Source organism: Brachycentrus maculatus, unplaced genomic scaffold (assembly GCF_059751285.1).
Source record: "Brachycentrus maculatus isolate JH-2025_06_01 unplaced genomic scaffold, ASM5975128v1 h1tg000289l, whole genome shotgun sequence".
In the NCBI taxonomy this organism is placed as follows: Eukaryota; Metazoa; Arthropoda; class Insecta; order Trichoptera; family Brachycentridae; genus Brachycentrus; species Brachycentrus maculatus.
Window position 1 is genome coordinate 130,016 of NW_028281040.1, and position 25,712 is coordinate 155,727.

The following is a 25,712-nucleotide window of genomic DNA, read 5'->3' on the forward strand; positions in this document are numbered from 1 at the left end:
TTAATTAAAGAACTAGTGTGAACTATATCAGAGGCGTACATTCTATATAAGCAGAAAAGCAGTGGCCACCCTGGATTACTCGCGTTCCATATAGAAACACGACCAGTGCCTACTATGCCTTGTCCTTACCCAACCCTACTGTCTACCCTAGTTAAAAACTTTGTGCACGCCACTGATATACAAACATACATATACTGATAATTTCCACTCTATTTCACACTATTGTATCTCTTTTGCTGGTGACACTACGGTGTAAATTTGTTCGTCAAAACTTTACCGTTTGATTGCATAATACAATTTCGGGAAGTGTGCACTAGATTTAAAAATTATTTTGTCTGATACAAAATGTAACAGTAAAAACTCGTAATTTAAGTTAGATAACGGAGCGCCATGAAATAAAATGAAGAATAATAAAAGAAAAAGCCTATACTGTTATTTGAACAGTAAACACAAATATGCAAGCACTAAAAATAAAATGTTAAACGCATGTCATTTTTTAAATATGAACGACACGATACAGAAAATAAATTTAACTAATAAAAATACTTGGTACAGTTGTTTATTTTAATAATATAATCCTACCAGTTTAAATGTCAGCATGACCCATATTTATTTATTCTTTTTTTTTTAATGTTAATAATATTAGTATATAACCACTCACCGAGATTTTTATGTCTACCGGTTTCGAGACGTACCCGTCTCTTCGTCAGGACAATCACTACCGCAGCATGCAAACAATACTACCCTTCACTACCATAGAACTATATATAATGTTGTTTATAATGTGTTTATTTAACTTCGGCTCGTAACGCATGTTTGTGCTGAAACCTTTAGTGCATGTTGGTCTTTTTATTTTATTTTTTTATTTTTATTTTTTATTTTAATCATCAATAATTGAGAATATAACCTATATTTCACACATTAAAAAAAATAGCATCATGTCTCGCCTTACATATTATGAATGTTCGTATGATAATGCCGACGATTCATTATATTTTCAGGTTCAACTTTATTTTCTATCCTTCGCTATGCAATAGAAACATTTATCTTAAATTTATGTTTCCAATACGAATGATGAATTTGCATTGAATTTAATACAATAAAAAAAAACAAAAAGGTTAAATATATATATTTTAACAAAATAACCAAGACTAAGAAAAATACAAATAAAGCAGACACAAGAGCATTATACATTATTTCTTAACTCTTATCCATACCTGTGCATAGGGCACTTCATCGTAAAGAAGCAGTGTATCATCGTTAAATACCTACATACATGAAGGCAGGATGATCAGCCCCGCGCTTTAAGGTAAATTAAAATTAAATAAATATTGAAGTAGGAAATTACATACTTATATGTATTTTTTTAAACCCTCCTGAAAATCAGACTCTGGCACAATAGTCAAACGTGCTAACCACTACACTATAGAGGTGTTAAATGTTAAATATAATATTAGTTATACCCAATTATATATCGCACTTTGATGTGAAACTTCTTCGTGGGTTGTAGTTTGCTTATTTCACGGTCAATCTCCATCCGGCTCTTCAACTCGACGTACCCGCTACAGCGCATGTCGGAGATAATTTGGTCCACGTATGTAGTTTAATCGGGTCGTCCTATGTAGTTTGTTCCATCGCACATGTCCTCCGCAATCGTTGGAAGCAGGCTTGGGTGTCTTATGTCTTATATTATGGCCTTTGAAAACATTTGGCAAATAAATGAATCTATGTGGTGTAATTATAAAAGCACAAAAGTTCTCTGTTACAATGCCAATTTCTAACAAAATAAACGTTTTAAGAAAGGAAGTGTAGATGGCGCCACATTCGTTCGCAGTGCGCTCGCGTTGCGTGCCTTCCTCCGGCATATATAGGCCGGCAATGCCGAGTTGGGGCATACTTACCTGGCGTAGGGGATACCGTGATCACCACGGCGGTTCCCCCAGGGCGAGGCTCTTCCATTGCACTCCGGTTGGGCTGACCCTTGCGATTATCCCTAATGCGGATAACTCGGGCGCGTAATTTTTGGTAGTCGGGACTGCGTACGCGCTGCTCCCGTCATAAACTTTCATATGCATTAGGAATCCTGCGTATTAATCGTGTGAAGTCATAGATAGCTTCACATATTAACTTCAGAAATACTGACAGAATTCAACAATATATTTTTCTTCACCTCTTCATTGATCGCAGGGTTAATCCAAGTCGTAAAATAAACTGGTTTTTACATCTTTAACACCTCAACATAGGTGATAAAAATATGGAAGTCTGAGAATTTCCAGGGTTTATTACCTGTCATATGTTTTAAAAAATATATAATTTATTGATTCAGCATTAACTTTGTGGAATGATATGATTATTTTATTAAAATTAAACACTTGAATAAACCACTTTAATGAGTTTTATTTATATTTACGACTAGTTTCGAAAACGACAGATGTTTTCATCTTCTGGTACAAGTTTAAAAAAAAAATTGGTTTTAATTTGTACCAGAAGATGTAAACATCTGTCGTTTTCGAAACTAGTCGTAAATATAAATAAAACTCATTAAAGTGGTTTATTCAATTGTTTAATTTGTTTTTTTATTAGATTTGACTTGCATTTATTTTTTAGCTTGCTTATTGTGTACAAGATGTATAGATCATTAAGTGGATTTTTGTTTCTTATAACTAAAAAAAGTTTTTTTTTTCATATGTGTAGAGAACAGAAGAAATAATCGAGTGTGGGCCAATCAAGAACTTCTCAGCATTTGCGCATTGCTAGGAGGAAACCACGTAAAACTCCTCAGGAGAATCCGATCTGTTGACTGTCGTCAATAGACCTTCCGTTGCACTAGAAGAGGCTTCGGCATTTTGATTATTAATTAAAATCTCATTATCTTTTATGCTTATGGTCTCCAATTGTATTGTCTAACTCTGAACCATGGATTTATATTTCATTATTAAGTCCTAACTAAAACTGAATCCGGCCCGCTCACGTTATTACGAATATGTTAGTAAATAATTTCTGTTTATTTATTTTCGTTTGTTCTGTATTGAGTGCCATCTCTGGGTTAACCATGTAATTAATTTTTTTTTTAAATAAATATTTGCAAGCATGAATACTAAATTAAAATGTACTTGCAAATTTAATCGAATATGAGAGAGAGTTCGCGGCGAATGATATGGAATACTAAAAGGCGTCATTAAACGAGTCACTACCATCTTCAAACTGGAAATATTCCACGAACTGTCAGTCACAATCAGAGAATTTTATATCATCATTCATAATTCATAACTGATCTTTTTTATGCGCTCTGGAACCATAATGATTTTGTTGGTCGCAAAGTAGCGTGTAATGTTTCTGGGATTTAAATTTACTTCAAAAGATATGACTCTCGCTTCGGACGTCAATTGTTACTGCTGGTGCTTTGTTGTGTACTAAATATTCAAATCACAACACCCACTAACCACATGCCAAAAATGTGACACAGTTTACGCACGTAATAGAAATGTAGAAAGAAAACAATATATACCTTCTGTACGGCATTTTGAACGCTTTCGTACAAATCCGTCCGCATTTTATCGCGTTGTTTTCTAACCGCAAACTAATACACCGAGACATCGGCGGATGCCATATTATTTTGTAACAGGAGGCAAATAAAGTTATAAGAAGTTTGAAAACACGAGTATTTATGTGTAATCTCTGACGAATATGACTCAGTGTGACATGGGTTCTTATTACAACATTATTCGGCGAATAATTCCTTTCGAAACGGACTGACCATTAAATGAGTTATTTCATTCATTGTGGTGTTTGTGTTCCCGTCGATCAGATTACCTCTTCAATTACAAAGCGATCGGTAATGACATATTACGCAGTACTCGATGGAAAGTGACGAGCGGTTTTAATTTCACAAATACCATGTTATCGTTTACTGTCAACGACATGCAAAGGTTATTCTGTTGAAAGTGAGAAACTAAAAGTGCGAAATGGAATTGATAAGTATTCGGAGTGTTTTGGAGACAGTTTGTTCGTGAAATGTCGTGTTGTGGTTACTTAAGGTCGTAATCTGATTCTGGAGTGAAGATGACACCTGAATGGAGGTCTTCTTACGGTTGGGGGACGTATGATGAAGACGGCTGGGAGGCGAGATACTATTTCACATACTACACTACACTTGGAGATAGAAACAGTACTCTTGTAGCTCTGGAAGCAACATTTTTAGTCCTAGTGCTACTGTTTTCCCTAGTAGCTAATATAGCTATCATCGTTGCAATATTAAGGTAACAATTTGTTTATTAATTACCTATTGTTTTATTTATCAACCTTTTATATAGAATTTCAATTTATTTCATTTCAATTTATTTATTTCAATTAATGTATACATTACAAACTATAAAGAATTTCATTCGTTTTTTTAATAGATTTATATTATCCACTGACACTTCGTGATGGAATTGCATTTTTAATTTATTATTAGATTAAAACCAATATTTTTAGCTTTTCCACTTTTTTATTTGACCAGCGACCGGGTTTCGTCGTTACCGACATCATCAGACTGGTGAGAGGCTTTACAAATTTGTATGTTATATATAAAAGAAGGCAGGAGTTGATAACCATGATTTGATATAATTTTATGAGAAATTAATTTAATTTTAGTGAATTTAAGTATTGTATGATATTTTAAATATTTTTTTATAAAGGTTTTTTGTATTGAAAGCACGATTTTATATAAAGTTAAAATAGATTTGTATTTTTTGTAAATGAATTTAAATTATGTAACGAGGTATCAGGAAATGCTGGTTGACGGCTCCTTCCACTAAGCTGTGGTTGTCCGGGGGGAGTCCGAAGTTCTCTGAAATGTAAATTTCCCGGCAGTCATTTCTTATCGACAAGACATTAAGGCATCTATTGTTTCTTTTTTAATGGGTAAAGTAAGGGAGAATGAATGTGTGTTACTTGATCATTTAATATGTCTTTATTATGACAATTTTTTAATCTATTTATTTCCAAAATTTCGAGCCTATCTAATTTTTTACCTTTACTACATTTGTGTAAGATTTTTACATTAAAATTTTTATCGAAATCATGATTTGACTCTATCAAGTGGTTTGCAAAAGTGGAGTTTTCTTTTTTATTTCTCCAACTTTGGACATGTTCGTTTATTCTTATTTTAAACGATCGTCCTGTTTGCCCCACGTATTCAGCACTGCATGATCCACAACTTAATAAATATGAGCCTGAATTTGTTTCTTTTTCCCTTTTATCTTTATTATTAATTAGTATCTTCCCCAGATTTGAATTATTATAAAAGGCTATGGAACATTCATCTTTGTTCGCTAGTTTTCCGATTCTGTTGCTACTATCCCCTATAAAAGATAATTTAGCCCATTTTTTAACTACTTTTGAAGTCTCTGTAATGAGAGCAATATTACATAGCTCAGAGCATAGTTCAGAGAACTTCGGACTCCCCCCGGACAACCACAGCTTAGTGGAAGGAGCCGTCAACCAGCATTTCCTGATACCTCGTTACATAATTTAAATTCATTTACAAAAAATACAAATCTATTTTAACTTTATATAAAATCGTGCTTTCAATACAAAAAACCTTTATAAAAAAATATTTAAAATATCATACAATACTTAAATTCACTAAAATTAAATTAATTTCTCATAAAATTATATCAAATCATGGTTATCAACTCCTGCCTTCTTTTATATATAACATACAAATTTGTAAAGCCTCTCACCAGTCTGATGATGTCGGTAACGACGAAACCCGGTCGCTGGTCAAATAAAAAAGTGGAAAAGCTAAAAATATTGGTTTTAATCTAATAATAAATTAAAGAATTTCATTCGTTTACATTAAAATAAAATATATGCAAGAAATATTGCTAAAGGTATAGAAGAATCCCGCTTCGGAAAACTCCTTCAGACACATGGAACATATCAATATCCAGTGAGATATTGTTCAACATAGCGGTAGCTCTTCCTGCAAGCATAACCATCGGCAGGTTGGTCCTGTGTATAGGAATGTAAAACAATCGATGTCGACGCTGTCTTAGGTATCTATCGGGAACATACAGACCAATGCTCCGGATAATTTCAGGATTATCGATCATACCGCGCAACAATCGATAAAAATGCGTAATCAAATACACATATACAGGTATATGTACGTTAGCGGGCTTATTGCAGTGAAGCAATATCTTCCAACCAACCAAAAACGTAATGGAACTTGTAAATTAGCAGAGACGATCATAAATACTTGTGAGATTCCGATATGTGTCGGGTTGTGGTCCCGTAGTTAGTATCGCAGACTCTTGAGTAAGAATTTCTAGGTTCGAATCCACTCAACTACAATTTGATACCTATTTTTATTGATGAGCCGCTTAGGCTCACAGAAATAGTATGAAGTTGAAGTAATTTTGTAAATAATGAAAACACAAATTTTTCTCTTTTATAACAAAAATTCCATCTAAGTAGACTTCGTCTTAAAAAAAACTAAATAACTAACCATCACTCTGCAGGGGTAGGCAGAGAGAATAGAACGCCACACCAACCTTAATATTCACATGATTAAGTATTTGAAATACTTGATTATGGGTAGTTTCCCTCGGCCTCCCTCTGCTTCTTTTATCAACCACAATCGCCTCATAAATTTGTTTTAGTATTCTATCTTCACTCATTCACATGCCCAAACCATCTCAACACACCTTTCTTAATTTTATCGATAATGCTTATATCAGACTTTGTCCATGTTGAGACATCAATAAAAAAATAGTAAATGAATCAGCAAATCAAGTTAAATTTAGATGAATGTAAAATATTGGGTATATTATTCTCCAACAAAATACTCTAGTTAAAATGCGGAAATCAAATCTGATCAGTAAAGCGAGAAGCAATTTGTTTCGTATACATTATACATCTACGGTATACTATTGTCTAATTGACGAGATGTCGTTTGATTCATAAATATTGATGATGCTGTACGAATATTTCCAATCATTCTCTGACTCATACTTGCGAGACGTTTAAGTTGATTTTCTTAGAACAAATCGCCCACTCCTTTCAAGAACGTCATAAATAAAAAATCGTCAATATTCATTTGTGCATGTTTTCCGAATGCCCAGAAAATTTACTATATCCCAGCAAAAGAGGCAAATTTTTAACTTAATATTTACCCGCTACAGGGCAGAATGTGTTGTTTTTGCATTTTGAAGAAAAGGAATTGTTTAATTATTTTTTTAAATATACTAAATATTTTTCAAATGAAGAAAAAACCATCAGGTTTTACCTAAAAAGATCTGCTGCACAGTAAAAAGTTCAATATGTGGCTTGATATTTATTTATAATACATGGTATTATATTTTTAAACATTAAAAACGCTCTCCTGAAAAATCAAGTTTTTTGATTTATGACGTTCTTGAAAGAAGTGAGCAAAATCAGAAAATTATGATGCATATTGTCGTTTATAAAAATCCCACACAGCATTGACACCATTTGGTAGGATTCGAAACCGGTAATCTTTACCTAAAATAGCCATTGTTGTACGAAGAACACGAATAGTTTTAAGATGAGAGTCTGCGACGTAATCATCACGTACCTACCCCAAAGGTTTTTTTTCTCATAATTTAGCATAAAAATTCATTAATTGATTCGGCTGTCACTTTGTGGTAAATTCAATCCATTTTTAAATAATGTTTTACTTAGTAAATACCTTTATTTCTTAAAATCTACTGTGACACGTGTTTCGATGCATTCCGCATCATTTTCAAACACCGTTTACGGTGTTTGAAAAATAAATATCAAGCCACTTATTCAACTTTTTACTGTGCAACAGATCTTTTTAGGTAAAACCTGATTTTTTTTCCATTTAAAAAATATTTAGTTCATTAAAAAAAATTAAACAATACATTTTTTTCAAAATACTAAAACAACACTTTCTGCCAAGGCAAAAGAGGCATATTTTTTACTTAATATTTACCCGCTACAAGTAGCGGGTAAATATTAAGTAAAAAATATACCTCTTTTGCTGGGATGGAGCACATTTTCTAGACATTCCGAAAACATGCACAAGTGAAAATTTACGATTTTTTTATTTATGACGTTCTTTAAAGGAGTGAGCGATATGTTGAACGATCCACGAGTGAAAATTCAAACTTTTGGACAGTTTATATATTGTGACCTGTTGATGATCTTTAGTTTTTGAAACTATTAGTATTCACATAAATATACTCAAAAGTGGTCAAATTAGTGTTTTATTGTAATATTCAAATCATCATATCATTATACAAAGTCAACACCAATTCTATAAAATTAATTAAATACGCATAATCTTGCGTTTCATGTATATTTTTAAAAGAATGCCTAAAGGTATTATAAAAAAAACCCAAATAACAAATTGAAATAAAGAGTATGGTTATTTTTTCATTTATTTTTTTAACTAAAAATTGGTTATAGTAATATTATAATAATAATATTATAATTCAGACCAATTTAAATATATGAGAATAAAAAAAAATTAAGAGGGAATTAAAAAATATCTGATTTTAAATAAACTCGTGTTTTCGATAACGTTTAATTAAAAAAATCGATGCAGGTTCTTTGGGCTTTATTTTTTAAATATAAATAACGCGTAGAATATTCATATTTTATTTATTGCCATGCATTTTTGAGAATATCTTTTTATCAATTGAAATTTGCGACAGGGTCAATATAGTTGACCCATTAATTAATTAATTAGTTACCAACACCTCAGCACTGTGTTCGTTCGTTGGGATAGTTACATATTGTACAAACGTATCTACAAAATATGTTCTAGAGTATATTTGTCTGGATGAATACTAAGCAATTATTAAGTTCCAAGAAAACTAAGTTTTAAATACAAAATAAAGTTTACAACATTTTGAGTATGTCCAAATACTTGTTCACAAAATCTGGATTATCTCCAATTACAGGAGTTATTTTCGTATTATTTTTTGACATCTCATCAAAGATGAAGAAGAATATTGTAGTCTGGGCATTTACGGGGCTGACGACCGTCATATGCCGGTTTAAGTGATTAATTTACACACGTGTAACATTCACCAATTCTACCCATTATTGACAACCACACTATTCAAATTCTTGGAAGTTCTATATATATGAACCATTTTAGAAACCTTGTTCTTGAATCACTAGCTTCTTTACATCTCACCAATAGATGTCTCTAGTGAAGTTCTGTCGATCATATTGATATATTATTTTGAGAAATAAAAATGCTTTGTTTTTTGATCCACTCACATTTTTACTAACAACCAACTAGTTTCGGCAACAACCTGTTGCCCTCTTAAGTCATAAATTAAACCCTGAAGAGGGCAACAGGTTGTTGCCGAAAGTAGTTGGTTGTTAATAAAAATGTGAGTGGATCAAAAAATAAAGTATTATGTCTCAAAATAATATAATACTTATTTATTCTTTTATATTTTAAATAAATATATTTGATTTATTTTAATAACAGCCGGACAGTGACTGGATTCAATACTCCTATACACCAAATGCAAAACATCGGTAATCATTTTGTGGACCATATCGACATCTGGAATATGTAACTTCCTAACTATAAATAAAAAATAATAACAATATTTCAAGCTAATGCATAATTCCTTGTTTTTTTATGTTCATCCTTGTTTAGATAAATACTTTTATTTATTAAATATTTAGAAACCTTGTTCTTGAATCACTAGAACTCTCTATTGAAGTTCTATTGATTCAAGAACAAGGTTTCTAAATTGGTTCATGTATATATATGTATATAGAACTTCCAAGAATTTGAGTAGTGTGGTTGTGAATAATGGGTAGAATTGGTGAATATTACACATGTGTAAATTGATCACTTAAACCAGCCTATGACGGTCGTCAGCCCCGTAAATGCCCTGACTTCCATATTCTTCTTCATCTTTAATGAGACGTGAAAAAATTATATGAAAATAACTCCTGTAATTGGTGATAATCCAGATTTTGTGAACAAGTATTTGGACACACTCAAAATGTTGTAAATTCTTTTCGAACCAATAATATACTTAAAAAGAGAAAACATATTATTTTATCATAAAATATAGGTACATGTAATATATTATGTACAAATTGTCTACGGCCATTAATAAAGGGAAAAAATATTGGGACAAACTCTCTTCTTAATGTCTTAAAATCATTGTTTTGCCCATGTACAAATATAATACTTACATAATGGATACTTGCCTATTTATAATTCTCACTTGCTCTCGCCAATTATAATGTAAGAAAAGGACCTATGATCTTCTGGAAATTAACGTAACAATTACTCAACAATCACAATTATATTTGCCAGTATTATTTATCACGATAGGTAGCTAGGCAAATCTCTTAGATGTTGTTTTTAGAATCACGCTATAAAATTTAATTACCTTTAATCAATTATTTGATACACCTAATGTACGTAGATATACAATATATATAAATATTTATATATATATATATATATATATATATATATATATATATATATATATATATATATATATATATATATATATATATATATATATATATATATATAAATAAATATTTATATACTGTATATTACTGTCCCACTTCTTAACAGAAATTTGTTTAGAGCGTGTTTATCTGCCGTGCTGGAGGTCCCGGGTTCGATTCCCAAGGGGGTCAAATATATTTTGAAAGTATTTTTTAATACAATATTTATTTAATAATACCATGAAGTGCAGTGCCGCTCACTTATTCATGCTTCATGTATTTAAGGATCAAAATAACACTTTTTCCGTTATGCACCACAGGGTAAGAATAACGGTTAGAAGAAGAAGACTATTAATAAAAATAAAATTAAAGAGTAATGAGAATGATAAATATTTTCATTCATAAATGTAAAAAGGAAAGGAACGATTTATGACGAATCTGTTTATCATAAAATAATTTAAAAGAAGCTTTTATTTATAATATCGATGTTTAAGTTATTTTACGTATTTTTTTTATCAAAAAATAACCCTTAAAATTTCGATGACGGTTGTATACTTTTTTATCATGTCAAACGAATTTTCTTGATAATTTTACTGAAATTATCAATAAGGAAAAAATAAAATTTATTCGTCAATATATAATTTTGAATTTTTTTAAATTATTTATTTATTTAATATAGTTACATTTTATAGACAATTTCTATACATTTCTACTGAATACAATCTTATAATTTTAGTTGCACGAGTCTCTTCACAAAATAGACTGAGCTCTTGTGTTTGGAGACTTTTTTCTTCTTTTTTATCATATGATATACTTACTGAATTTTGCTTTCTGTTTATGGTATACATATATTAAATAAAATAAATAAATCATCCCAATTTTTTCTCCAAATATTTACATAGGACAAGTACAACTTAAAAATGGTTTAAAAACTTGATTTTTTATCGTGGTTTTTATAAAGTTATAAATACCAATTATATCTAACTTCGTATTGATGACGCAGTGCCAACGTACTAGCCCGTAGATACTAGTTTGTATAAATGTTATGATACGAAACGTATTATTTGAACAAGAAATACGGTAGCTCCTCCGTAACAAATCCCAGCTATAAATAATGGACGATAAGAACAAGGTAAATATTAAATTGAATAAAGCAAACCTTGAATTATGTTCAGTATTTTTGTAATTACGATTGTCAAGATATGTGTTTGGAGAATGAAGATTCGTCAAAATGGGGATTTATGACACCGTATGTGAATTTGATCTTCATTGTGTACGTCTTAGATTTAAAAAAAAAGATACATTTGAAGAGATTTAAAAAAAATTGTTTTATTTTATAAACCTTCACATTTGTGTCAATGATTTTGAAAAAAAATTAAGATACATAAAAAATATGCAAACAAAAAATTATTTAAAATGTATTCTCTCGATATACACAAATATTTCAACTTAATGGTTTGGTCATGTGAATTGAATGAGTGAAGAAATGATAGTAAAACAAATTTATAAAGCGAACGTGGTTGGTAATAAAAGCATAGAAGACCTAGAAAAACTTGGAATGATCAGGTATTTCTAATACTTGAAAGTCGATCAGGAAGCGGAATAATCGGCATGAAGAGATGCACGTATGTATATGGAAGTGGCGAAGATTGTTTGTGAATACAGATTGGTGTGGGGTTCTATTCTCTCTGCTTACCCTTGCGGGGAAGAGGCGTGAGGATTAGTTAGCTCTTTTCCTTCTTTTTCCATGTTTGCTCCGTAGGTAAAGTATATGGCCAACACGAGACGCCTCCAAGTCACTCTGTCCTTGGCTTCATCCCAGGTCAGTCCGGCATCTCGAAGTTCCACTGAGTATAGTCGGTGAATGGTCGTCAGCGGCCTTCCGTTGCGTTGGAAGAAGAAACATGAGGGGTTTATGGTCTCAGGTGGCATTCTATGGACATGTCACAATCATGTCCATCTTCTCCTCTTCAAGACTTCCAGTTTGAGTGGCTGTTGGGTTCATAGTCAGGTTTTTAATATTGTGTTTTATCTTCACCACAGGCGTAAGGAGATCCAGACGGTGACCAATTGCTTCATTGTGAACTTGGCATTTGCTGATCTGGTGTTTGTATCGGGGATTCCAGCAATCATTGCTGCCAGAGTTTCGTCCCAGTGGAGTCTTGGGGAATTCACGTGCAAACTTCTTCCATATTCCCAAGTAAGTAACCAAACTCTTTGAATCAGTGTACGCAATGATTATATATTAACGTCATTTTGAGTGTATCCAAATACTTGTTCACAAAATCTGGATTATCTTCAATTACAGGAGTTATTTTCTTAATTTTTTGACATCTCATCAAAGATGAAGAAGAAATAAAAATCCTGGATTCGGACCTCACATTCTAATAAAAAGATTTTCTGCCCAATAAAAAGGTTCTTTTCATCTCACCAATAGACGTCTCTATTGATTCAAGAACAATGCTTCAAAATTGGTTCACATATATATAGAACTTCCAGGAATTTTAGTAGTGTGGTTGTCAATAATGGGTAGAATTGGTGAATGTTACACGTGTGTAAAGTGATAAAGTCATGACTTGAACTAGTCTATGACGGTCGTCAGCCCCATAAATGCCCAGACTTCCATATTCTTCTTCATCTTTGATGAGATGTCAAATAATAATATTATATTTTTATATTTTGTAAAGTAAATGATGCCATACCCATATTTTTAACATTCCTATTTTGTCGCCTTACAGGAAAAAATGCACACTAATGCAATTTGCTTTTTGCGAATTCGGATTTTAGATTTTTATATCCCGTATTTCTTCATCTCCGTTTTATAACCCTTACATAATACATGCAGCAACAAAAAGTAGGATTATTTAGGCAAAATAATTAAAAAATATATTTTGAGTATGCGTCATTATTATTTTGAAAAATATATTTCGGTGAAGAAGTTAAAAGACAATTAATTAACAAATTTATTTAATTTTTGACAAGTTACTTTTAATTTTTATTTAACTCAAATATTTAATACCTTCTTACTAATAATAGTAATTTTTCAATTAGCCCTATATACCTACTCTTATTTTTTATTTACATAATTTTTATTTTTTTACATTTTTTTACACAGAATACCAGCTACTGCAATGCGTATAATGTAAAAATATGAGGAAGAATTACGATATTTTAAAAAATAGGAAAACACATATTTTGGTAGGACAGGCAGTAAATGAAAAGTTGTAGTATGTCATTTATTGTTTCGGCAATTAATCTAAGTAAAGGCATGATTAAATTCTTAATAAAACACCAGTTTTTTACCGCTTGAGTATTATATACTAACGACTAGTTTCGGAAGCTACAGAATAATGCAAAATACTAGAAGCATGTAAAGCTTCTGAAACTAGTTTTAATAATATAATAATATAATAACATAATACTCAAGTGGTAAAAAGAATCAAGTGTTTTATTTATAATTTAATCACTGTTCGTAGTGTAAAAATCATTGTTTGATTATCTCAAAATTCAGAATCTTGTTTAAATAATGTAACGTCCATATTAATTTAACCTTTCATAAATTGCATTTATTAAAAGGGAAACGCTATTTCATGTTTAGTCCGCCTCTGTATACAGTACCGGATGCAGTATGTGTAACAGGGTTCTGTAATTATTAGTGCAGATTTACTATGAAACCGGTCTGTGTTTCCTGCGCCACCTAAAAACAGGATTGATAAGGAGTGATGTGTGATGATGGATCACTCACTCTCAAACTGTACATACATCATCCATTACTATTTATTTCAATATTAATCATAATAACAACTAACATTGGAAAGGAATCCAACAACTGAGCACATATACATATATAAAATAACAATAAAACAACAATATTGCACTAGATATTTATCTGTTCCATGTGACTTAAGGAGTATTCCGAAGCGGGATTCTTCTACATCTTTAACAAGAGTCTTCTTGCTCACTTTTTAATTTATGTTTTTAATTTATACGCCTTAAATGTTTGTTTGCAATGTATAGGATTATTAATTATTGAAGGAATTGAATTAAATTGAATAAAATAAATGCAGTATGAATGTTCAATCCAGGTAACATTTTACGTTATTTTTTTCTTAAAACATTGTTATTGCACTAATTTATTTTTCTTCGAAATAATTATATGGGTTTGAAAAGAAAGCAGTTATTGAATGGAAAGGATTTTAAAAAATTATAAAAATATTTTAAATATATATTTTGAAAAACAAAAAAAAATCCAATTTACATACTGGCGAGTAACCTTCTGGTGGTCGACCGATGATTGAATTATGTGTTCGGGTTGTATCCCCTTAAGCCATCCAAATGTCAGGTCGTAAGCCCTTGGATGCTCAGACTTTCATTTTCTTTCGGTTAAAAACACAAATGCTTTTATTATACTTGAGATGAATCATTTATCTTTTTTCAAATAAATGAAACGGTAGACACCCATATATAAAATTGATATATTAATAAAATCCATAGGGTGTGATAATAGAGTCTCTAAAAAAAACTCTCTAAAAAATTATAAAACTCTCCTGGATTTTATCCAATTTTTGTCATGTATTCTGTCAGTTTTGTCCGCCTCCGTAGTGTAATGGTCAGCACGCTTAGCTGCCGTTCTGTAAGTTCCGAGTTCGATTCCCAGGGGGGGTAAAAAAAATTAATGATTTTTTTTCACTGTTTTATTTATTAAATATTACCCTGGACTGGTACCCGAGGCGGAGGGCTGATCACCTTTCCTTCATATGTTAACGATCAAGATAACGTTGCGTTTATATGATGCAGTGCCCTATGCACCATTGGGGTGCGGATAAGGGTTTGAATGAATTCTGTAAATACGAGTATGTCTAAAAATCCGTTAAAATTTTTGAAAATATTAATTATTTATTCAAAAATCATATAAGCATGTATGTATGTCACAATACAGGTTGAGGGTGACTTTCATACGAAAAATCGAAAGGTGCATGAGTAATTTTTTCTAATACAAATGAAATTTTACAAAGCAAATGCCGCGTTGATTGATAATGCGTGTTGTGTAGTTGATGTTCGTTGTAGTGTGCCTGAACCAATTGTCAAATTTACTTTTAAAGTACGAGCACAAAACACGTGATTGATGGCGTCACTGTCTCCTTTGGTATTTAGTCCACTGGTTGAATTAAAATGTGTATCTGTTGAGAAGTGAAAATTTCAATAGAAAAGTGAATAATGCTTTCCAACGAAGTCCCCTCGGAGCGTTCATTTTCTGTTTCATGACCACATACCGCTCATTCCTTTCAACAACGTCATACACCAATAATCGTCAAATTTCATTTTTGTATGATATATAATTGGGTATAACTAATTTTATATTTAACATATCGCTCACTCCTCTCAAGAACGTCATAAATCAAAAAACCTGATTTTTTAGGAGAACGTTTTTAAAGTTTAAAAATATGACGCAATTTATTAAAAATAAATATCAAGCGACTTATTGAACTTTTTACTGTGCAACAGATCTTTTTAGGTAAAACCTGAAGGTTTTTCGCCATTTGAAAAATATTACGTTTATTTTTAAAAAAAATTAAACAATACCTTTTCTTCAAAATGAAAAAACAACATTTTCTGCCCTGTAGCGGGTAAATATTAAGTTAAAAATATGCCGCTTTTTCTGGGATATAGTACATTTTCTGGGCATTCTGAAAACATACACAACTGAAAATTTTGATTTTTGATTTATGAGGTTTTTGAAAGGAGTGAGCGATATAACACCTCCATAGTGTAGTGGTTAGCACGTTTGACTGTCGTGCCAGAGTTTGATTTTCAGGAGGGTTAAAATAAATACATGTCGCTCACTCCTTTCAACAACGTCATAAATCAAAAATCGTCAATATGCGTGTTTTCTGAATGCCCAGAAAATGTACTGTATCCCAGCCAAAGCGGCATTTTTTTAACTTAATATTTACCCGCTATAGGGCAGAAAGTGTTGTTTTTGCATTTTGAAGAAAAGGTATTGTTTAATTATTTTTTGAAAAATACTAAATATTTTTCAAATGGAGTAAAAACCTTCAGGTTTCGCCTAAAAAGATCTGTTGCACAGTCAAAAGTTCAATAAATGCCTCGATATTTATATTTAATACATTTTATTATATTCTTAAACTTTAAAAACGATCTCCTGAAAAATCAAATTATTGATTTATGACGTTTTCGAAAGGAGTGAGCGATACATATTTCCGTTTGCCTTTTTTTCAGATTAAACTCTAACTAAAGGCCATTGTACTGATTTTTCATGGACTAAACCATATGTTTGAATTGACGTAAAGTCAATGTCTTATAGTTCCAAATCATTTTTTCTTGGTACCTACTTTCTTTTAGATCACGGGGGATTTCGAGATCGAATCGTATGAGATTGCTGTAAAGACGTATTATAGATAATTGGCATGTTTAAAATATGGGTAGAATGATAAAAAATACATAGTTTTCTAAAGTGATCACTAATGTAGGCCAATAATAGACCTTAAGCCCTGTAAATGCAATAAAAATACTTTTCCATATTTACGTCGTATGAACTGATTCATCATTGATAGCCTTCTATAATATACAATAAAAATAATTATTATGTCTGAAAATTACTAGTGTTAAAAATTCTTGAAACTAAATTATTGCATTTAATTTTTTTTTAAATCCAGATTTAAACTAGCATATCTTTTTTTTCTTATCCTTCACAACTATGTGTACATTTGCCCAGTCCAATTTCCGTTTAGTTAATTTCAATAATTTTATTTGAAAAATATATTTATCTTTTTCAAATATGTTAAAATAAATCAAATAAAATAAACTGAAATTGGACTGGGCAAACGCCAATATGCTGCAATATGGTACAGATACTTCTAATACTGATAGAGAGAGGTTTGATTTATCTAAATGCAAACGCTCTTTACATACACAATGAAATTATAAAAAAATAACTCACAATTTTCCTACTTAATACAATACTAGTATTTAAAAAAAAATATTAAACTTTATAAAATTAAACAACTTTGTTTTAACCACTTTTTTATTATTTGTACATTTTAACGTACAGGATTCGACAAGAACCTTGTCATCATCAGGGTTAATTAAATTCTAAAACATTAAAATAAACTCATAATTAATTACATCCCTTACCAAACACTTCCACACACTTTTTTGGTAAGGGAATGTAATTACATTCCCTTACCAATCAATTATGAGTATTTTAATTAATTATGAGTATTTTAATGTTTTAGAATTAAATTAACCCTGATGATGACAAGGTTCTTGTCGAAACCGGTAGGTTAAAGCGTACTAACAATAAAAAAGTGGTTAAAACAAAGTTGTATAATTTTATAAGGTTTAAGATTTAAAAAAAAAATTATTATTGTATTAAGTTGGAAATTTTATGAAGTAAGTTTTTTTAAGTAAATATAATTATAAAATGTGCCACAAAGTATCTGCGACAAAACATTCAAGTAAATATTATTATGCTTCAAATGATGGTGAAATCTTGAGTACGATTTTTCCTTTTTTTTACGGGTTTTCCGGCCCAAATGAGTGTGTTTGGCACTCTTCTCTCTCGACAGTAGGCCTAGGATTCTTCGAGATGATCGAGTGTTAGCGATCACGGATCGGTACAGTTTGTAGAACGCACAAAACGTATTCATTATTCGTATTCGGGACATGCTTGTCAAGAAGTAGGCGCCGTCCCACAATTCATTGTAACGGGCCGGTCAGTGTACCACAGAACCCGAGATTTTGTACCGATGGAAAATCAACTGGGAACCTTTTCTTTACAATATTTTGAGTGTGTCCAAATACTTGTTCACAAAATCTGGATTATCTCCACTTACAGGAGTTATTTTCATATTATTTTTTGACATCTCATCAAAGATGAAGAAGAATAAAGATAAATTATCTGGTCAAATTATAAGCTTAAATAATAAAAATGAAAATGGTATTTTCTGGCGTTTCTCATGTGTGTGATTGTAATCCAGGATTTGGACCTCACATACTAATATAAGAGTTTCTGCTTGGTAAAAAGCTTCTTTACATCTCACCAATAGATGTCTCTAGTGAAGTTCTAGTGATTCAAGAACAAGGTTTCTAAATTGGTTCATATTTTTGGAACTACCAAGAATTTGAGTAGTGTGGTTGTCAATAATGGGTAGAATTGGTTCCAATTCAGTTTACACCTGCTGTCACTAAGCATTTTCATTTTTTTTAATGCTTTGAAGTTTCATAGATTTCGAATGCTTTCATTGCTTCGCAAGCTTAGTAAAATGTGTGCTTTTTATTTTCTTTCATTTCCATTTAACCAGACTGAGCTCCAGCAAACCGTGGATGACTTCAACTAACTTATTTAAAAAAAATTGGGTTATATTTTAGATCATTTCAAGAATTTCAAAAAAACATAAAAGATGAAAAAGTCGGAAAATTCTTACATTAAGTACGATTTAGTAAATCCATAATATATACCTATTTTTCTCGTACATTACTCATATATATGGCTCGATAAATATATAATATTAATATGATTAAATTTTAAATTACATTTTACAAATAAGATAGGAAGTTGTGACCGCAAAACGTCATATAAGTATGTGAACATTGCACATAAATATGATGTGTAGTTTTGTGTGTACCAACTATATGTATAATAATTCTCATCATTTTATATGTGTCCAAATCCTTTATAAATCCGAGTTTGTCCCACCTAGGAGCTATTTTTATATTTCGACATCTTAACATGGATGAAGAAGTATATGGATGTCTGGGTATTCACACAGCTTACAACCTGTCGTAGGGGGGTTTCAATGATCCACTCAACATTCATCATTCTAACCGTGATTGACCACCACACATCTCAAATTTTTGGTACTCATATGCATTGGTACCAATTTTTTTAGTAGCGTGTTTGTCAAACATGGGTAGAATGATGAATTTTACAGATGTATAAAGTGATCGCTTAAACCAGCCCATGTTTATAATTTTCACGTTGATCCATGTGTGTATTTACAGTATCTTTTTTTTATATTTGAGTAAGGTTTTATTAAGCATAGACCTCTCATTTAAATGTATGCAGTGTCCGTGACCTTACCGAATTATTTTACATACTAGGAAACGCCTGAAAACATGATTTTCGTTTTTAATGCAGCTTATAATTTTACCAGTTATATTATTTACAACGTTTTGTATGTATCCCATTCTTTGTTCACAAATCTGGGTTTCTCCACTGAGGAGTTAATTAAACATTTTTACATCTCAACATAGATGAAGAAGAATATGGAAGAATTTGTATTTATAGGAACTCACACATGAAGCGACTAGAAAATTATATTTATTTAGGTAGAGTTTCAAAAATTCGAGTAGTATGGTCAATCATCGGTAAAATGGTCAATGTTACACTTGTATAACGTGATCACTTAAACCAGTATTTGACAGGTAAATACCCAGACTTCCATATTCTTCTTCATCTAATTGAGATGTCAAAATGTATGATACATAGTAATAATGGTTTATTCTTAAAAAATCCAAGATTTAGACGTCATCATATTATTTGTAAATTCAATATGACCTGTAACTTAATAATAATAATAATACCCTTACCGCACCCCAATGGTGCATAGGGCACTGCTTCATATAAACGCAGTGTTATCTCGATCGATTACACATGGAGGAAAGGTGATCAGGCCTCCGCTTCAGGTACCAGTCCAGTGTAATATTGAATAAATATTAGAGTGAAAAAATCACTTATATTTATTGAACCCCCCCCTGGGAATCGAACCCGGGACCTCCAGAAAGGTAGCCGAGTGTGCTGACCATTACACAACGGAGGTGGACAACGATTAGCGATTAGCGACGATTAGCGATTGACATTATTGCCCATAGGAAAGAAAGTCAACCTAAAACATGCGGTAAACAGGACATAATGCATTCAGAGAGCAACACATGTGATAGTAATGATATGCATTTAGGACCATATACGAAGAGCCACATACATAATGCCTATGTACAATGTGCACCATGTATGCATGTTATCTATCGCTCAATGAAAACAGTAAAGGCTTCGTTCATCATAGTGTTTCTTCGACACACGTTTACTGCAGTTTATACATATCATAGCCAGATAAATCATACATGTAAAAATAGAAATTTTTTTTTTTTTTGTAGATACAAACTATAAAGTGGCCAAATAAATCATACAAGTAAAAATAAAAATAAATGATACGTACTTTTTAGTCATCTGTTCGCCTCCGTAGTGTAATGGTCAGCACGCTCGGCTACCGTTCTGGAGGTCCCGGGTTCGATTCCCAGGGGGGTCAAATAAATATAAGTGATTTTTTCACTGTAATATTTATTCAATATTACCCTGGACTGGTCCTGAAGCGGGAGGCTGATCACCTTTCCTTCATGTGTAAACGATCAAGATAACACTGCGTTTATATAAAGCAGTGCCCTTTGCACCATTGGGGTGCGGATAAGGGTTATATATATATATATAAATGCTTTTTAGTACCTACAAACAACTCGTATACTCGTATATCGTAGCCAAATAAAACGTACATGTGTAAAATAAATAAAAAATAAAAAAAACCCTTATCCGAAAAAAAAACCCTTATCCGCACTCCATGGTGCATAGGGCACGCGTCAAATAAACGCAGTGTTATCTTGATCGTTAACGCATGAAGGAAAGGTGATCAGCCCTCCGCTTCAGGTACCAGTCCAGGATAATATTGAATCAATATTACAGTGAAAAAATCACTTATATTTATTTTACCCCCCTTGGGAAAATAACCCGGGAACTCCAGAACGGTAGCCGAGCGTGCTGACCATTACACTACGGAGGCGGACAAAGTAAATAATAAACACTTTAAAAAAGTATAAATGTAAACACAACTAGTTTTGAGAACTATGCATGTTCTCGAAACGAGCCGTGTTTACGTTAATAATCTCAAAAGTGTTCAATCAATCAATATATTTTTTTCCATCAAGTAAATACCGAATCGATAAATAACAATGAGTTATGAGAAATAAAACAACATAATAAATACTCTAAATTTATCTGAAAATTCTTTATTGTATCGTTTTCTGCTATAAAACCATTTTCTGGCTGTATGATTCAATTAAACAAAAGAAAAAAAAACACTAATTTTTATTTCGCATTTCGCACCGTTTTTGCGAAATTTATCCTCCGTTGTGGCTGTAATTTACAACCGCAAGAATGATAATAATTATTTTATGCGGTTAGTTGAACTAGATCTTCAAAGAAACGCGCAATTTTCCATATATATTTTAAAAATTAATTTTTTATATTTGATAAACTTATCGTTCCTTGGTAAATATTAAACCCACGCAAAATTCTTACAATCTCATCATCGTAATTCAGTGGCTAGAACGCTCGATGGACACGCGTAGGTTCCAGGTATGATTTCCGGTCGGGCCTTTGTGGTAATCATATTTTTTTAAGGAAAATTTTATAAGGAAATCGTAAGAATAATTTCACCGCCTTCTATACTCACAATCCAGTGAAATTCAGTGACCAAGGTTGATATATTTATCTTCTTCTTCTTCTTCTAACCCTTATCCGTACCCCACTGGTGCATAGGGCACTACATCATATAAACGCAGTGTTATCTTGATCGTTAACACATAGTTATTATTTATATAATAAAATAATAACTATTTAGTTTTTATGTTTGGACGATATTTTGATACTCCGATTTATACGATAGTTGATAGTTATATTACGTGTAAGATTTAAAAAAGTAATGTCCTGACCCGGAGGTTCTACGTTCGACCCTATTCTGCCACAACTTGATTCCTAAATGCAAACAAAAGTTAAATACTATAATAATCCTAAACTTACCAACCATCACGCCACTTCCTCGCAGAGGTAGACAGAGAGGTTAGAACGCCACACCATTCTGTATTTGCAAACATTCCTCGCCTCCTGCATTCATGCTTTTCCTCATACATATTCTCCTATTATTCCGAAGTTTGACATGTCCGCTTTCAAGTAAGTTTTTGTAGTATTTGATTATATCATGTTTTCCACGGTCTTCCTCTGCTTCTATTTCCAATTACACCCGCCTCATAGATTTGTTTTACTGTTCTTTCCTCACTCATCGTTCCAGATGTCCAAATCATTTCAACACGCCTTTCTTAACTTTATCGGTAATGTATAAGTTCAATTAAAATATGTATTTGTATAGGTGTGTCTTAATACCCCAAGATTTATTTTTTAACTTTAAAAAATATCAAAAGATTGGATAATAATTATTACTAAAAATATATAACAATAACTGCTTGCATTTGTGACGCAAATGTATGGAAAGTGCAAAATGGGACCTTTTTCAAAATTAAGCGCTATTTCAAGTGATAAAATGAAAATATTCGTTACCCAAAAATGTTATTAATTAACCCGTAATCTACCAAGAATTCATTGAAAATCCTTTTAAAGTGGAAAAAACAGAACTCAAAAAGAAAATGGATTTTCAGTTCGACGATTTTCAAGATAAATGGATTAAAATATCCTTTTGAGTTAGCGATTTCGGTCTGACTGCGTCGCTAGTATATCAGGATTTGTGGAAAATACGATTTGCGGATACCTTGAGAAAGTTAGACTGGCCTATTCGGCTACCATCTGTGACTATAACTGTAAAATCTAATCAAATCAAATCAAATTGCATGCGTCAATAAAACGCGTAATCAGTTATCAGTTCCCGGTATGCCCAACGCCGGATTTAGTGCTTGCTCACTTATTAAAAAGGGACGAGAATGTTCCTATAAGTTTATAAATTGATAGTCTTATTTGAGAACTAATTATCTGAGCATAATGGTTCTCAAGAAAAAAGTGTTTGAAATAAAAATATGACAATTTCTACTCATCCCGTAAATGTCACAACTCATTGAATTTAACAAGTAGATATTTTATGTGTGTAGCGCTATCTATTGAAAAAAATATTTAACAATTTATAAAACATAATATCGTTGCTATTAGCCAATAGATGGCATTAGCATTTTATTGCCAAATTCCATTATATAATGTGATAAATCATTTTTATAAGTATGACTTATAAAAACAGTATTACTTCAAAAACACTTATTTAATCTATTTTGTATTTTAAAAGCATTGATAACTTCGTGGTATGGTAATAAAACACTCCTTATTATACATTGTTTACTTTGTGTAATACCACTTTTATAAACACTTATTTGTGACTTCTGGTTTCGGAAAATTATTACAAATTTACATTTGTATAAAAACAAAATTTTTGAATGAGAGAAAGACGACAAAATTATTTACTTTTACTTTCAATTGTCTCCCATGTGTATCATTATTAATATGATTTTTTTCTTTCAGTTTGTCTGCGGTTCTGTTTTACTATGGACACTTACTGGAATAAGTGTTGATCGCGTCCTATGTCTCACGGTGTCTTCATTTTCCTCTGGACTTACTAGATGCACAGTCATCATATCAAGTATCTTAACTTGGTTCTTCGCCCTCATCCTCCATGTTCCTGTCGCCATATTCTTCAGGGAACAAGTCATTCAACAAAACTCAACAACGATGTCAAGAAGTTTGCCTCAAACTGTTACTACGGATGTTACAATATGTACGCTCGTATTCCCTCCTGCATCGATCAACTACGCCTTGATATTCACAATTCCTACTATAGTTGTCAGTTGCCTTATACCGATAGCGATACTTATAGTAAACTATCGGAGAATTTTTACTAAACTTGAAGAAATTCAAAGAAGGCTTGAAGAAAAAGCCGGTTGCACGGATTTATCTGGAAGTCGATTAAGGCAAAGTGTTCAAAGTTTAGCTAATAACCTTTTGCCCGGTTTATTATCTCAACGATCAGTTTCTGAGGTGCACAGACCACCTTTGATGAGATTGGCTTCAAGCGGAGGTGTTCAAAGACTTACGAAGCACAGAAAAGCGATTAAGCTGTTGTATTTGAATGTTTTGGCTGTGTTGCTCATGTGGCTGCCAATGCCTATAGTGATGGTGCTCATTTATGTGGACGGCCACAGGTGGGATGAAAACTTTTTCCTCAGCGTTACTGATTTCATAACTTGCGTTAGTTTGACTTTGTTAAATACTGTCGTCAATCCGATACTGTACGGTTTTTTAACGGAAAACTTTAAGAAGAATTTCCCAATTTCGGATTGGTTGGAGAAAAAAATCTGGCATAGAGTCACTGTGGAAATAGACAATCAAAATGCCAACAGCAGTGCCAAAAGTGTATCACGGACTCCTCAACTTACACCCCAACTGTGAACTATTGATTGTTTGTTATGTTGTACATATTTTATATTGTTTCTTTTAGTATCCATATTGTTTCAAAACTTTGTTATATGACTACTTAGCATAATTCGTATTTCAGATAGATGTCTCTCCTAATTTTTTTTATGTGTCCTTGATTTTAACTACTTTGTCCTTTCAAAACATGCCCAGCTTTGGTCTGCCGCACTTCCAATTAGGGAGTGAGAAATTTTAATATTGTTGGCTTGTTAGTTTATCTACCTGATTTTGTATTTTTATTATCATTTTGTTTGTGTATATATATTTGTTTAATAAGTGTTATGGTGCATTTATTTGTGATTTTAGACTATAATATTTATTTAAGATTATCCTGGACTTGTACCTGAAAGGCAGGATTGATCACTTTGCCTTTGTGTAACTAACAATCAAGATAACACTGCATAAATATGATGCAGTGTCTATGCACTTTTGAGTGCGGATAAGGGTTAGCAGAAGATATACATAATTTGGTACTGCTTCGGAAAGGGTACACGGAAAATTTAGACCGTAACAGAAATATTTTTAATACATTTTTTATTTTCATTAAATAAATTAGTTGGGAATTCAGTAAAATATATACATTTAATGGTAATTGGCTGTTATTTTTTTTCGAGATAGACAAAAGTGTTAATTTCGATTGCTGATATAAAAACAAAACATAAAACAAAATCTCTTTTATGGCAAGGTAGGTAACTTATTGGCAATACATATACATTAATATTGCTTCAATACTTGATTATTTTATTACTAGGCTGTGATTTGTATTTAATGAATTTGTATTTATATTTTTATATACATCAATGATATCTGTAAAATATTGTATTATCAATTTAGAAACAATATGTCAGATTAATAATGGGGATCATCAATATTTCAATTAAAAAACTTTTAATTTTTTTCCATGTATGGAATACATTTATTT

General features: G+C 31.7%; 1 protein-coding gene and 1 non-coding gene across 2 annotated transcripts; both read left to right on the plus strand.

The window, feature by feature from the left end:
• Positions 1-1,893: 1,893 nt before the first annotated feature.
• Positions 1,894-2,056, plus strand: LOC148305050 (U1 spliceosomal RNA). The gene has a single exon (XR_015838252.1). It is a non-coding gene; the product is annotated as a U1 spliceosomal RNA (small nuclear RNA).
• A 1,678-nt stretch (positions 2,057-3,734) lies between these two features.
• LOC148305051 (free fatty acid receptor 4-like) lies at positions 3,735-25,459 on the plus strand. Its single transcript, XM_088267309.1, has 3 exons — positions 3,735-4,259; positions 12,517-12,673; positions 23,843-25,459. The coding sequence occupies exons 1-3, from the start codon at positions 4,063-4,065 to the stop codon at positions 24,764-24,766; spliced, it is 1,278 nt and encodes a 425-aa protein (XP_088123435.1). The 5' UTR covers positions 3,735-4,062; the 3' UTR covers positions 24,767-25,459.
• Positions 25,460-25,712: the final 253 nt, after the last annotated feature.

Coding starts and splice junctions, on each gene's coding strand:
- LOC148305051 (XM_088267309.1), top strand. CDS start 4,063: ATGACACCTGAATGGAGGTCTTCTTACGGTTGGGGGACGTATGATGAA. Junction 4,260..12,516: donor ATCATCGTTGCAATATTAAG/GTAACAATTTGT, acceptor TCTTCACCACAG/GCGTAAGGAGATCCAGACGG. Junction 12,674..23,842: donor AACTTCTTCCATATTCCCAA/GTAAGTAACCAA, acceptor TTTTTCTTTCAG/TTTGTCTGCGGTTCTGTTTT.